This window comes from Triturus cristatus, chromosome 1_1 (assembly GCF_964204655.1).
Source record: "Triturus cristatus chromosome 1_1, aTriCri1.1, whole genome shotgun sequence".
NCBI classification, from domain to species: Eukaryota; Metazoa; Chordata; class Amphibia; order Caudata; family Salamandridae; genus Triturus; species Triturus cristatus.
In genome coordinates this window covers 3,272,359-3,288,375 of record NC_140579.1, presented here as the reverse complement: position 1 = coordinate 3,288,375, position 16,017 = coordinate 3,272,359, and the positions used below count along the sequence as shown (strand labels likewise).

The 16,017-nt window shown below is 54.1% G+C and overlaps 1 protein-coding gene across 1 annotated transcript in view; it reads right to left on the bottom strand.

Moving 5' to 3' along the window:
* LOC146869053 (E3 ubiquitin-protein ligase TRIM11-like) overlaps positions 1 to 16,017 on the bottom strand; it is a 58,954-nt gene that overhangs the window by 32,356 nt on the left and 10,581 nt on the right. Inside the window, exon 2 of the mRNA XM_085599786.1 lies at positions 5,436 to 5,573. Within this exon, the coding sequence (XP_085455912.1) occupies positions 5,436 to 5,573 (138 nt within the window). The remainder of the gene's footprint in view (positions 1 to 5,435; positions 5,574 to 16,017) is intronic.

Below are 16,017 nucleotides of genomic sequence, written 5' to 3'. Positions count from 1 at the left end.
TGCGTCACTACGTTGGCCCGTCATGGTTTTTACATTAGAATGCAAGGACTTGTAGTTCTAGTTAATCAGAACTATAACGAGGACTACTAACACCAGAATTCTAAGGAAAATAATACAGCACTAGCCCATCCAGTCACGTATGGACCCGGTAAACCTGGCAGGTATGGACCTCCGTCTCGTGAACAACACCTACACCTAGCTCTCATCTCTGCCGCTGACCGCGGCACCCGCAGGGGGCCACTAGAGCGGTCAGCGCTCTAGTGTCGTCTGGGCACCAGAGACCCCTCCCCGCCCCCCTGGGGGGCAGAGACTCAGGTAGAGTCCCCCCTCTTCCTTCCCGTGCGTGACGCAATGGGCGTCATTTCCGGGGGCATTGTGGCCAGGAGGGGAGGCTATATAGCCCTCCCCCACCATGAGGGCATCCTCACCACAAAGGACTTCCCCACACTCAACTGCAACAGACCAGGGACAAAGGAAGACTTACAAACCCGCATTGGCACACAGGATCCCAACTGGCAATCCAACCAACAGCCAAAGCGATGCGCGTGTGGATGGAAGAACATACGCAGAAGTAACAGGACCCAAACAGGACAGATCACCACCACCACCACCACCACCAACTGCCCCAGCACCATCCTGTGAAATAGGCTCAGCCATCAACTGGCAGGAACTCATCATGAAGATTGCGAAAACAGTCGCAGACATGAACATCCACCCTTTGGTGACAATGGTGGCGAATCACATCGCCGGACTTTCCCACGGTGAAGAAAACACCTGCAATGGCAGCAAAATCTAAAGGAAACTCCCTCTTCTTGATGTGGAATGCTTACAGCATTCAGAAGAAAACTGCAGAATTCCTGCACCTGATGGAAACCATGGATGTGAGTATAGCGCTTATCTCCGAGACCAATCTCCAAGGAAGCCAGAAGCTCAACCTAGCAAACTACAGGGTGTACCGCACAGATCGCACCACTGGAGCCAAGGGCGGAGGAACAGAGGTGATTGTCAGCACAAAGTGAAGCACCACGAGATCTCACTACCACCAGTGGGGAGTATTGAAGCAACTGGCATACAGATCCAGACATCTGCAGGCCCCCTACGGCTGATTGCCGCCTACTCACCCCGAGGCAAGCTAAGCCCGAAGGACTTGGATGCTTTATTGGACCCCCGCATCCCAACATTAATTGGCGGAGACCTAAATGCCAAGCACCAGTGCTGGAACTCTCGCGCGGTAAACAGCAAAGGTCACGCTCTACTTGCCCACTCAAAGAAGGAGGACTTTGTACTGGCTGGCCCGACTCAACCTACACACTATCCAGGCTCTGCACTGCATAAACCGGACGTTCTGGACATCGTCGTCATGAAGAATCTCTCCCAGTCTATGGAGCTGGAAACCTTAACTGCACTGACGTCCGACCACAACCCAGTGTTGATCACAGTTGGTGACGTGCTTGAAGACCAGCAACAGGACACCAGACATATCTACAAGAAGGCAGACTGGAGCCTATACAAGAGAAGCCTGGAGGAGACACTGGTCCCTGGCCCCCTACGCTGTATTGCTGACATTGACCAGGCGGTTCACCACTTCACAGCTGCAGTCCGCACTGCCATCGAGCGCAGCGTTCCCGAGCAGAAACTCCAACGCTGCTCTATCTACGAGAGCCCGGAGAGAGTGGCAAAGGAATCGCACCCCCGACCTGCTGAAGAAGTACAACGAGCTGACAAGACAGCTGAAGATGCAAATAAGCCAGCACAGAGGTGAAAAGTGGGAAGCAGCTACGGCTAACTTAAAGGACTCGGACAACTCTCTCTGGAAAATGACCCAATGCTTGACTGGGAAGAAAGAACCAAACCCACTGATACAAGGGAAGACTCACCTGGCATGCAGCAACAGGGACAAGGCTGAGGTCTTCGCTGACACGTTGGAGGCATCCTACAGGCCTAACCAGGCAAGCAAACTGGCAGCAGAAGTCGAGCAAGAGGTCGCTAAGCACCACCGGGAGCACCCACCAGAAACAGAAGCTGCAAACATTGAGGAATGCTCCACAGGCGAGTTACTGGCCCTGGTAAAGACACTAAAAAACGGCAAGGCACCAGGAAAGGACAGAATAGCCAACCAAGCCATCAAGAGGCTCCCAGATGCCGCAGTGGATCACCTAGCTGAGATATTCAACGCGTGTATGCAGCACCAGTATTTCCCTAATGCCTGGAAAGAAGCAAGAGTCGCCGTATTCCCCAAGGCTGGGAAACCACTACGAGATCCTGCAAATTACCGCCCTATAAGTCTGCTTTCTGGCCTATCAAAGCTCTTCGAAAAAGTTATCCTTGCCCGTCTTGTGTACATTGCGACAAGCGAAAACCTCCTCGCCAAAGAAAAGTTTGGGTTCCGGAAAGACCACTCAACCAATCACCAACTCCTCAGAGTTGTGGACATCATCAGCCACGGATTCAACATCAACAAGTCTACTGGAGTAGTCTTTCTGGATGTAGCCAAAGCATTCGACCGAGTATGGCATGAGGGACTGCTTTGCAAACTTATCAAGCTCAAGTTTCCAAGCTACCTGAGAAGACAAGATCTTCCCAGACTAATCTAGAGCAGTGCAACAGAAGAGATTGTCATTTCTAGAAGTAAAGTGGCTGTTAAGGGAGAACAACGGGGCTCAAAATCATGCACGACTCGCAAGAAGCCCTGGACTGGTTAGAATTGAACTGACAAAATGCCTGCCCAAGAAAGCCAAATGTCTCCAGACCCCCGCAGCGCAGGTTGAAGGGTCTCCCCAGAACGGATCAGGAACACAGATGCAAAACAAGACAATGACCTCCCCGAATCTGGAACAGATTAAAGCTGAAAGACGAAAAGCTATCAACACGGCGGCGGAGCTGCGGACAAACCTCTCAGCATTAGACAATGAAGATGGACCACACATTTTCACACCAGAAGAAGAGCCCAACGGGTCATGCAGCTCGGACGGGGAATCAGTAGCACTACCCACAGTTACCCTGCAAACAACAGACACACTCATATAGGGATGCCGTGCAACAACCCACACTATACACTCCCACAGTAACAATCCTCCGCCACATGAACTCAGAAGCGCAACACACGACGCATGCAACCATACCGTAAGACCACTCACATGCAATAACCCCCGCTAACTACACATCCAGACCCACAGGGCCCAAAACTCCCCCATCTTGCGTGGGAGTCTCAGACTTTCAAAGAACACCCCCCATGAAACGTCTAGAGCACGGGTACTCATAGTACGGCCCGCGGGCCGCCTGCGGCCCGGCAAGCCTTCCTTGGCGGCCCGCGGACCTTTCAGACATCGTAACTCTGTTTAAAAATAAATAATTAATGAGTGTTCCCAAACACTGCCAGTTGCACCAGCGCGACTGACTCTGCTATGTGGGTGCCGGGCGGTTCCAGGGATAGTCAAGTGGAGCTGCGGGGCCTAAGAAGAGGTGAAATACAACAAAGCCTCATTAACATGCAAATGGTCTTTTAAAGACCTGTGAAGTGCTCGGGTGCGCCTGTGTGTGTGCCCGGGAAGGTGTCTCAGCCGGGGCTGCCACACACGCAGGGTGAGATGACAGAGGGTGAAAGAGGGAGGTAGAGGGAGAGGGAGATGGAGGGAGATGGAGGGAGAGGGAGACGGAGGGAGACGGAGGGAGATGGAGGGAGAGGGAGACGGAGGGAGAGGGAGGGAGAGGGAGATGGAGGGAGAGAGAGAGGGAGGGAGAGAGGGAGGGAGAGAGAGAGGGAGGAAGAGGGAGACGGAGGGAGAGGGAGACGGAGGGAGAGGGAGGGAGAGGGAGACGGAGGGAGAGGGAGACGGAGGGAGATGGAGGGAGAGAGAGGGAGAGGGAGAGGGAGAGGGAGAGAGAGGGAAAGGGAGATGGAGGGAGATGGAGGGAGGGAGAGAGAGGGAGAGGGAGAGGGAGAGAGAGGGAGAGGGAGGGAGAGGGAGAGGGAGAGAGAGGGAGAGAGAGGGAGAGAGAGGGAGAGGGAGACAGAGGGAGATGGAGGGAGAGGGAGATGGAGGGAGAGAGAGAGATAGGAAGAGGGAGACGGAGAGGGAGGAAGAGGGAGACGGAGAGGGAGGAAGAGGGAGACGGAGGGAGAGGGAGACGGAGGGAGAGGGAGACGGAGGGAGAGGGAGACGGAGAGGGAGGAAGAGGGAGACGGAGGGAGAGGGAGGGAGAGGGAGACGGAGGGAGACGGAGGAAGAGGGAGACGGAGGGAGAGGGAGGGAGAGGGAGACGGAGGGAGAGGGAGACGGACTGAGGGAGAGGTGGAGGGAGAGGGAGAGGGAGGGAAAGGGAGATGGAGGGAGGGAGAGGGAGATGGAGGGAGAGGGAGGGAGATGGAGGGAGAGGGGGACGGAGGGAGAGGGGGACGGAGGGAGAGGGGGACGGAGGGAGAGGGGGACAGAGACCGAGGGAGACCGAGAGAGGGAGACCGAGGGAGGGAGACCGAGAGAGAGGGAGACCGAGAGAGAGGAAGAGGGAGGGAGACAGAGAGAGGGAGACCGAGAGAGAGGGAGAGGGAGGGAGACTGAGAGAGAGGGAGACCGAGAGAGAGGGAGAGGGAGACCGAGAGCGAGGGAGAGGGAGAGAGGGAGACAGAGGGGAGGGAGGGACACAGACAGAGGGAGGGAGACACAGACAGAGGGAGGGAGACAGACAGAGGGAGGGAGAGAGAGAGAGATGTGTGTAGGCCGGGTCTGGTGGCTCAGTGGACGAAGGCGTCCGCTGCAGGGACCTGTGTTCAACCTCATGGTCACAGTTTTTTTGTCGCTCTAGCCCCGCCCCCCTACCCCACTGACCCCGCCCCCACCAGTGCGGCCCTCTGCCACAAACCACACTGTAAATTTGGCCCCCGAGAGAAAGTTTGTGAGTACCCATGTTCTAGTGTGTCTAGTGGTGCGTCTAGTCTTGGCCAGTGCTACTGACCCCACGAGTTTAGAAAGGTTATTTTATCAGAGATTACTTCCAATGCTAAGCAACATTTCATGAAAGGTCATTATCGACAAATGTGGGCCACTTTTCCCTTCCCTGCCCGATCCAAATTATGTTCCAAATCCATCCATCCCTCCCTGAGACCTGGCATGAAGAAGGGCCGCAGGGTGGGGGTGAGGCTTGGGAAAGAGTGAAGAGCAGAGACCGGTCATCCACATTGTACACCGAGAGCCTGCGCGCCTCATAGTCCAGGAAGAGACCCACAGCCCTGGGGGGTGTACGGGGGTCAGGAGGATGGAAGAGGTGGCAGCTTTACATTTACCATCTCTGAGAAGCACTGCCCAGCATCCCTTCTCAGGTGATAGTGTGATCCCCCCTTCCTGCTCGCAGCCTCGTCACACACCCCCAGGCTCCAGCCCATCCTGTCCCCACCTCCACCTCCCAGTAATGCCTCCCGGAGCTCAGCCTCTCTCTACCAAGGACAATGATGACAGGATGAAATCTCTGGTCCGTGTCGGGCAGACCCTGTGCTGTGTCTCCGTCCCTCACGCTCCTTCCGTCCTCGGACAGGACGAGGCTTCGCTGAGCGGTGTCCGGATCCAGGGTCACCGCAGCTGCAAAGTAGAGACCAGGAGGATGTTATAAGGTGATGCAACACACTGGGGTTCATTCTTGCACACAGGATGTTAGGAGATGATGTTGTATTTGTAACTATACACAGTGTTGCTTGTTTACTTTTGTGTATTGTCCATGGCTGGAGCTCAGATCGCACCTGCAGGTATATAAGGAGCTGACAGGAATGTTACGTCAGTTCCTGCGATCTGTCACTTACGGGACACGCTTCCCCAACCCTGGATTACATTTCGTACATCAACGTTGGATTTACTACTCCCTCTTGCTGGGAGAATTGTTAGTTACAGGGGCCAACACCCAACCATATCATTAACAACAACCCAAGTACTAACATGTGACCATCTATAGCAGCAGCCACCTTCCTGCAGCCAATCACAGGGTCTCAGACATGTCTCACAATCTACCCCATCAGAAGCACCCCTGAAGCAATGATAATCACCACCATGGGAGCTTGTCTATATATAGTGCTTCACAGCACAGTATTTTACTGTCTAAGTGCTGTAAATACAAAATAATAGGTCTTTTGCGGCAGGTTATTGCTCGTCATGTGATTTGGGTGCCCTGTGCGGTCTCTGGAGTGAGGAGCACTGAGTTTACATCTGTCAATAAAGGTTTATCACGTCACCCAGGAAACTGCTGGACTGGTGATACACCCTCTGCTCCTGGGCACATTTTCCGTTACTAAAAGAGCTTGTTCTCTGCTCTCAGGATGTTAAATCTGTACATAAATGTCAACACACAACTGCCTCTGGCCTCATTCACCCCATGACAGCAGAGCGAGCACCTCGTGACTTTCTCCTGCTCTGTTCTTTCTTCCTTTCATGACAGAACGTCCACCAGCTCCTTGATTTCAGAGTATTTTACAAATAAATCAGTGACGTCCACTCATTATCAGTGTCTGACTTGACGTCACTCCATTAGGGGAGGGTGGGTCTGAGATTAGCATCTGATGACTGCAGCTCCTCTGTCGTGTCCAACTCTCAGCATGAGAGGCCACCAAATGCAGGTGTTCGTGAATGAATACTTGAGCAATATTAAGAATTCAAAGAATTGAATCTGCTTCTGCTGTGCTCATGTATGAATTATTCCCCACATGGTCGTTCAAACTGACAGGCAACACCACCAGGATGTCACTTGTGAGTGGGTGGGGGCGGCAGCCATCAGTTGTCAGATACAACACAATCCCGGTGAATCAAGCAGCACAGTCACAACTGTTGTGTCTCTTAGTTCCATTTGTAAGGAGCTCTTTGAATTCTGCTCTGGTGCTGCTGTTTATCTCACTGGAGACTGATAACTACAAGTGCAGAAGTCAGATGAAAATCCCCTGGCCTGGGTGCAATCAGGAAACACGCGAGCTCCGCACAGAGGTTACAGCTGCGGCAGTCAGGGAGCATGTATTACACACACCCCTCCTCCCCAATGATGCTGGACAAGCAATGTGTCTGATATGAGTCGACTCCCCCACCCCTCTCCCCGAGGGACTGGACAAGCAGTGTGTCTGATGGCGTCCGTGCCCAGTCCCTCTCTCCCACCAGTGAGAGTGGACAAGCACTGTGTCCGATGGAGGGTGTACACACCGCCTCCCACCAATGGGACTGGACAAGCAGAGTGTCTGATGGCGTCAGTGCCCAGTCCCTCTCTCCCACCAGTGAGAGTGGACAAGCACTGTGTCCGATGGAGGGTGTACACACCGCCTCCCACCAATGGGACTGGACAAGCAGAGTGTCTGATGGCGTCAGTGCCCAGTCCCTCTCTCCCACCAGTGAGTGGACAAGCACTGTGTCCGATGGAGGGTGTACACACCACCTCCCACCAATGGGACTGGACAAGCAGTGTGTCTGATGGCGTCAGTGCACAGTCCCTCTCTCCCACCAGTGAGTGGACAAGCACTGTGTCCGATGGAGGGTGTACACACCACCTCCCACCAATGGGACTGGACAAGCAGTGTGTCTGATGGCGTCAGTGCACAGTCCCTCTCTCCCACCAGTGAGTGGACAAGCACTGTGTCCGATGGAGGGTATACACACCCCTCTCCCCGAGGGACTGGACAAGCAGTGTGTCTGATGGCGTCAGTGCACAGTCCCTCTCTCCCACCAGTGAGAGTGGACAAGCACTGTCCGATGGAGGCTTTACACACCGCCTTCCACCAATGGGACTGGACAAGCAGTGTGTCTGATGGCTTCAGTGCCCAGTCCCTCTCTCCCACCAGGAAGAGTGGACAATTACTGTGTCCGATGGAGGGTGTACACACCGCCTCCCACCAATGGGACTGGACAAGCAGTATGTCTGATGGCGTCAGTGCACAGTCCCTCTCTCCCACCAGTGAGAGTGGACAAGCACTGTGTCCGATGGAGGGTGTACACACCGCCTCCCACCAATGGGACTGGACAAGCAGTGTGTCTGATGGCGTCAGTGCACAGTCCCTCTCTCCCACCAGTGAGAGTGGACAAGCACTGTGTCCGATGGAGGGTGTACACACCGCCTCCCACCAATGGGACTGGACAAGCAGTGTGTCTGATGGCGTCAGTGCCCAGTCCCTCTCTCCCACCAGTGAGAGTGGACACGCACTGTGTCCGATGGAGGGTGTACACACCGCCTCCCACCAATGGGACTGGACAAGCAGTGTGTCTGATGGCGTCAGTGCCCAGTCCTTCTCTCCCACCAGTGAGAGTGGACAAGCACTGTGTCCGATGGAGGGTGTACACACCGCCTCCCACCAATGGGACTGGACAAGCAGTGTGTCTGATGGCGTCAGTGCACAGTCCCTCTCTCCCACCAGTGAGAGTGGACAAGCACTGTGTCCGATGGAGGGTGTACACACCGCCTCCCACAAGTGGGACTGGACAAGCAGTGTGTCTGATGGCGTCAGTGCCCAGTCCCTCTCTCCCACCAGGAAGAGTGGACAAGCACTGTGTCCGATGGAGGGTGTACACACCGCCTCCCACCAGTGGGACTGGACAAGCAGTGTGTCTGATGGCGTCAGTGCACAGTCCTTCTCTCCCACCAGTGAGAGTGGACAAGCACTGTGTCCGATGGAGGGTGTACACACCGCCTCCCACCAATGGGACTGGACAAGCAGTGTGTCTGATGGCGTCAGTGCCCAGTCCCTCTCTCCCACCAGTGAGAGTGGACAAGCACTGTGAGAAGTTGGCCTGGTATATGATGCTCACTAGTTAAAGTGATCACCTTGTACCATGCCAAGCAACCCTTATGGTGTGGTTATAAGTCAACCTTTTCGGACTAGCTGCCCTAGTGGTAGCATAGGCTAAGCAGTCTTTGAGGCTAAACTCGTGAAGCGTGTTAAGCCAGCTGTTTTACCAAATGTAACCCCCTTTTATACCAATGAAAGGACACCACACAGATATATATTCAAAATATATATGTATTTATTTCTCAAAGTAACCCCTAGTCTCTTTATGAGCACAGGAGCACAAATCGTCAAACAAGATTACAGTAGAATACACAGAAGTTGCACTTTATATGGATAGGCCCTGGTGGCCGCTCGAACCATATACTAAAATAGTGGTATAAGTACCACGAACAGAAAAGGGAAAAGGCCTAGGGCCTCTAGAATCGCTGGGCCTACAAGGAGCTAACTTCAGTTAGTGACCAGGAGGTCCACGGGTGGCGTGTGCAGAGCAAATAGTCACACGCGTGCTCCCATAGGTTTCAATGGGTGCGTAAAAAGTACAAAGTTACTGCAAAGAGGATCTTCCGGATGGACTAGGAACTCAAGATTTGGAACACAGGCACTAGAGATGTAATACTACACTTGGGCACAGGAGTGCCAGCTTTACCTCACCCACAGGAAGCGGGTGCATAGGCCTCGAAGTGCGCCGGGTTTCTTCTATCTGTTCCGTGGAGCCTGTAGACAAAGATGCTGCAGGCGGTCGGTCCGGGAGAGATGCGGTGGATCCAAGAGTGGATCGGAGATGTTGAAGACCTGTAAGCAGAGGGGACAGTGTTCACAGTCACTAGCCAGTGACCAGCATGGCACCAGGTGGGTACCAGGCAATGTCGGGTGCAAACAGGAAGAAAGGTGTAGCTTGTCTCTGCAGCCACGTGGTCCCTGGAGGTTGACGACGTCCAGGAGTTGGTTCACGAGCTGTCCCACGCAGGCTCTCGCTGTCGGCGGTGTCGGCAACTTGATCGAAGCAAACAAGCCTTGGCAAAAGCAATTGTTGTAGGAGATGAAATAAGCTGATGGTTCTGACCAGCAAGGTCAGAGGGACTGCTCCTTTGGAGGGGCAAGGGCCAGTCTGGAGCAACCAGACCAGTGGTGTATTTCGTGAAGTTCGTCGCCAAGATGGCTACTAGCCAGCGGGCCAGCAACCGGTTAGGCGCGTCGAGTGGCAAAATGCAGAAGGGCCCCACGCAGATCGTGGAGATGCTGGAGGGCTCACCTTTGGTGCAGATGCTGCTCGAGGGTTGGGCTTCTCAGATCCCAAAGCACAACTTGGAGGGAGCCTCGGTTGTTGCACTTGTCTGCTTGTCATGGTCGTTTCAAGATGGCTGACTCCACGTGTCTCGGTGCCTCCATAGGTCTCCTCTTTTCAGGGACTGTGGATCGGGCGGTGAGAGGTCTGGAGGTCCAGGTCTTGTCAGTCTCTGGGCTCGGGCTCCGGCGGGAGGCGGCGGCAAAGCAGACGTTGATTCGCTGGATGGTGCTTGCGTTAGCAAGGTGATCACTCCCTGACCACAGGGGAGATTTCCTTCAGTCTTCTGTGCGGCAGAATGTCGAAGTTCCCGTCTTCTTCTTAGTTTCAAGTTGATTCCAGGATGTCTGAAGTCTTAGGACACAGCTCCTACCTTTAAGCGGATTCTAGGGGCCGGACTACCTGCTAGGTCCCTCCCTATGGGTGGGACCAGGAAGGGGGGTGGTTACACCCCCAATCCTTTGTCCAGCTCGCCCCAGGCCCGGGACTGGTGTGCCCCAGGACCGGTTTGAACTGGCATATGCACCGAGGCTCCTTGTGAGCCACAGGCATGTCTGGTTTCTTTCAAGCCCTACCTGACCAATACACAAAATCCTGTCTGGGGTGGTGCACGCACCTCCCCTGGCAGGAAACCCTTTGTCCACACCTCCCAAGCTGGAAGGACTCCCAGCAGCAGGAGGGCAGACTTGTGTCTGTGGTGGCAGCATCCATTTTGTGGAGCTGAGGCTATGTCTGATTTTACCCGGGTTTCAGGTACTGTACATGTCGTGTCCCTCTAGAAGGGTGGAATGCTAACCCCGTCGCCAGAATTGGCGAGGGGTTAGTATTCCAATTCGTATGACACCTTACTCGACATGTTTTGATAAAGCCAAACCAAAGTTAGCATTTAACCGCTAGGTTCATAATGCACTTAAGAGTATATGGTATGACGATATCTGGAAACAGTAGAAGGAAGTGGTTCCGACCACTGCAGACAGGCTCAGCTAATGCCAGAGCACCATCTCGCATGGAACCAAGCACTCTGCCTTCAGGATTGTTAAGGCCTGCCATAGGAGTGACTTATAGGTTAACATGTGTCCCATTTAAGGTTAGGTATAGGTATACTACACCTAAGTAAGAGGTGGTTACACCAACTTACCCCAGCTGAGTGATCAGCCAGTTGTGTCAAATTTGTTAGGCCAGGTCAGGGGTGGCACAATACATGCTTCAGCCCCTGGTAGGCCTTAGATACACCAATGCCCTGGGTACCTAGTGTACACTGGTATAGGGGCTCACAGGGTGATCCAACCAATTGGGTATGTACCTAGGGTGCATGGAGTCCATTTTAAAGAGAGAACAGCCAGGCTGAGATCCTGAATGGCAGGATCTCAGGCCAACTAAGTAGAAAAACCAGCTAGACACTAGGCAAAAATTTGGGGGTAACCATAGTCAGATATCCACCTTCCTACAAGCACTGTGTCCGATGGAGGGTGTACACACCCCTCTCCCCGAGGGACTGGACAAGCAGTGTTTCTGATGGCGTCAGTGCACAGTCCCTGTAGGAAGGTGGATATCTGACTATGGTTACCCCCAAATTTTTGCCTAGTGTCTAGCTGGTTTTTCGACTTAGTTGGCCTGAGATCCTGCCATTCAGGATCTCAGCCTGGCTGTTCTCTCTTTAAGATGGACTCCATGTACCCTAGGTACATACCCAATTGGTTAGATCACCCTGTGAGCCCCTGTACCAGTGTACACTAGGTACCCAGGGCATTGGTGTATCTAAGGCCTACCAGGGGCTGAAGCATGTATTATGCCACCCCTGGCCTGGCCTAACAAATTTGACACAACTGGCTGATCACTCAGCTGGGGTAAGTTGGTGTAACCACCTCTTACTTAGGTGTAGTATACCTATACCTAACCTTAAATGGGACACATGTTAACCTATAAGTCACTCCTATGGCAGGCCTTAACAATCCTGAAGGCAGAGTGCTTGGTTCCATGTGAGATGGTGCTCTGGCATGAGCTGAGCCTGTCTGCAGTGGTCGGAACAACTTCCTTCTACTGTTCCAGATATCGTCATACCATATACTCTTAAGTGCATTATGAACCTCGCGGTTAAATGCTATCATTGGTTTGGCTTTATCAAAACATGTCGAGTAAGGTGTCATACGAATTGGAATACTAACCCCTCGCCAATTCTGGCGACGGGGTTAGCATTCCACCCTTCTAGAGGGACACGACATGTACAGTACCTGAAACCCGGGTAAAATCAGACATAGCCTCAGCTCCACAAAATGTATGCTGCCACCACAGACACAAGTCTGCCCTCCTGCTGCTGGGAGTCCTTCCAGCTTGGGAGATGTGGACAAAGGGTTTCCTGCCAGGGGAGGTGCGTGCACCACCCCAGACAGGATTTTGTGTATTGGTCAGGTAGGGCTTGAAAGAAACCAGACATGCCTGTGGCTCACAAGGAGCCTCGGTGCATATGCCAGTTCAAACCGGTCCTGGGGCACACCAGCCTGGGGCGAGCTGGACAAAGGATTGGGGTTGTAACCACCCCCCTTCCTGGTCCCACCCATAGGGAGGGACCTAGCAGGTAGTCCGGCCCCTAGAATCCGCTTAAAGGTAGGAGCTGTGTCCTAAGACTTCAGACATCCTGGAATCAACTTGAAACTAAGAAGAAGACGGGAACTTCGACATTCTGCTGCACAGAAGACTGAAGGAAATCTCCCCTGTGGTCAGGGAGTGACCACCTTGCTAACGCAAGCACCATCCAGCAAATCAACGTCTGCTTTGCCGCCGCCTCCCGCTGGAGCCCGAGCCCAGAGACTGACAAGACCTGGACCTCCAGACCTCTCACCGCCCGATCCACAGTCCCTGAAAAGAGGAGACCCGTGGAGGCACCGAGACACGTGGAGCCAGCCATCTTGGAAACGACAACGACAAGCTGCAAGTGCAACAACCGAGGTTCCCTCCAAGTTGTGCTTTGGGATCTGAGAAGCCCAACCCTCGAGCAGCATCTGCACCAAAGGTGAGCCCTCCAGCATCTCCACGATCTGCGTGGGGCCCTTCTGCATTTTGCCACTTGACGCGCCTAACCGGTTGCTGGCCCGCTGGCTAGTAGCCATCTTGGCGACGAACTTCAAGAAATACACCGTTGGTCTGGTTGCTCCAGACTGGCCCTTGCTCCCTTCCAAAGGAGCAGTCCTTCTGACCTTGCTGGTCAGAACCATCAGCTTATTTCATCTCCTACAACAATTGCTTTTGCCAAGGCTTGTTTGCTTCGATCAAGTCGCCGACACCGCCGACATCGAGAGCGTGCATGGGACAGCTCGTGAATCGACTCCTGGGCGTCGTCGACCTCCAGGGACCACGTGGCTGCAGAGACAAGCTACACCTTTCTTCCTGTTTGCACCCGACATTGCCTGGTACCCACCTGGTGCCACGCTGGTCACTGGCTAGTGACTGTGAACACTGTCCCCTCTGCTTACAGGTCTTCAGCATCTCCGATCCACTCTTGGATCCACCGCATCTCTCCCGGACCGAACGCCTGCAGCATCTTTGTCCACAGGCTCCACGGAACAGATAGAAGAAACCCGACGCACTTCGAGGCCTATGCACCCGCTTCCTGTGGGTGAGGTAAAGCTGGCACTCCTGTGCCCAAGTGTAGTATTACATCTCTAGTGCCTGTGTTCCAAATCTTGAGTTCCTAGTCCATCCGGAAGATCCTCCTTGCAGTAACTTTGTACTTTTTACGCACCCATTGAAACCTATGGGAGCACGCGTGTGACTATTTGCTCTGCACACGCCACCCGTGGACCTCCTGGTCACTAACTGAAGTTAGCTCCTTGTAGGCCCAGCGATTCTAGAGGCCCTAGGCCTTTTCCCTTTTCTGTTCGTGGTACTTATACCACTATTTTAGTATATGGTTCGAGCGGCCACCAGGGTCTATCGATATAAAGTGCAACTTCTGTGTATTCTACTGTAATCTTGTTTGACGATTAGTGCTCCTGTGCTCATAAAGAGACTAGGGGTTACTTTGAGAAATAAATACATATATATTTTGAATATATATCTGTTTGGTGTCCTTTCATTGGTATAAAAGGGGGTTGCATTTGGTAAAACAGCCTGCTTAACACGCTTCACGAGTTTAGCCTCAAAGACTGCTTAGCCTACGCTACCACTAGGGCAGCTAGTCCGAAAAGGTTGACTTATAACCACACCATAAGGGTTGCTTGGCATGGTACAAGGTGATCCCTTTAACTAGTGAGCATCATATACCAGGCCAACTTCTCACAGTCCCTCTCTCCCACCAGTGAGAGTGGACAAGCACTGTGTCCGATGGAGGGTGTACACACCGCCTCCCACCAGTGGGACTGGACAAGCAGTGTGTCTGATGGCGTCAGTGCCCAGTCCCTCTCTCCCACCAGTGAGATTGGACAAGCACTGTGTCCGATGGAGCGTGTACACACCGCCTCCCACCAGTGGGACTGGACAAGCAGTGTGTCTGATGGCGTCAGTGCCCAGTCCCTCTCTCCCACCAGTGAGAGTGGACAAGCACTGTGTCCGATGGAGGGTGTACACACCGCCTCCCACCAGTGGGACTGGACAAGCAGTGTGTCTGATGGCGTCAGTGCCCAGTCCCTCTCTCCCACCAGTGAGAGTGGACAAGCACTGTGTTCGATGGAGGGTGTACACACCGCCTCCCACCAATGGGACTGGACAAGCAGTGTGTCTGATGGCGTCAGTGCCCAGTCCCTCTCTCCCACCAGTGAGAGTGGACAAGCACAGTGTCCGATGGAGGGTGTACACACCGCCTCCCACCAGTGGGACTGGACAAGCAGTGTGTCTGATGGCGTCAGTGCCCAGTCCCTCTCTCCCACCAGTGAGAGTGGACAAGCACTGTGTCCTATGGAGGGTGTACACACCGCCTCCTACCAATGGGACTGGACAAGCAGTGTGTCTGATGGCGTCAGTGCCCAGTCCCTCTCTCCCACCAGTGAGAGTGGACAAGCACTGTGTCCGATGGAGGGTGTACACACCGCCTCCCACCAATGGGACTGGACAAGCAGTGTGTCTGATGGCGTCAGTGCCCAGTCCCTCTCTCCCACCAGTGAGAGTGGACAAGCACTGTGTCCGATGGAGGGTGTACACACCGCCTCCTACCAATGGGACTGGACAAGCAGTGTGTCTGATGGCGTCAGTGCCCAGTCCCTCTCTCCCACCAGTGAGAGTGGAGAAGCACTGTGTCCGATGGAGGGTGTACACACCGCCTCCCACCAATCGGACTGGACAAGCAGTGTGTCTGATGGCGTCAGTGCCCAGTCCCTCTCTCCCACCAGTGAGAGTGGACAAGCACTGTGTCCGATGGAGGGTGTACACACCGCCTCCCACCAGTGGGACTGGACAAGCAGTGTGTCTGATGGCGTCAGTGCCCAGTCCCTCTCTCCCACCAGGAAGAGTGGACAAGCACTGTGTCCGATGGAGGGTGTACACACCGCCTCCCACCAATGGGACTGGACAAGCAGTGTGTCTGATGGCGTCCGTGCCCAGTCCCTCTCTCCCACCGGTGAGAGTGGACAAGCACTGTGTCCGATGGAGGGTGTACACACCGCCTCCCACCAATGGGACTGGACAAGCAGTGTGTCTGATGGCGTCAGTGCCCAGTCCCTCTCTCCCACCAGTGAGAGTGGACACGCACTGTGTCCGATGGAGGGTGTACACACCACCTCCCACCAATGGGACAGGACAAGCAGTGTGTCTGATGGCGTCAGTGCCCAGTCCCTCTCTCCCACCAGTGAGAGTGGACAAGCACTGTGTCCGATGGAGGGTGTACACACCACCTCCCACCAATGGGACTGGACAAGCAGTGTGTCTGATGGCGTCAGTGCCCAGTCCCTCTCTCCCACCAGTGAGAGTGGACAAGCACTGTGTCCGATGGAGGGTGTACACACCGCCTCCCACCAGTGGGACTGGACAAGCAGTGTGTCTGATGGCGTCAGTGCCCAGT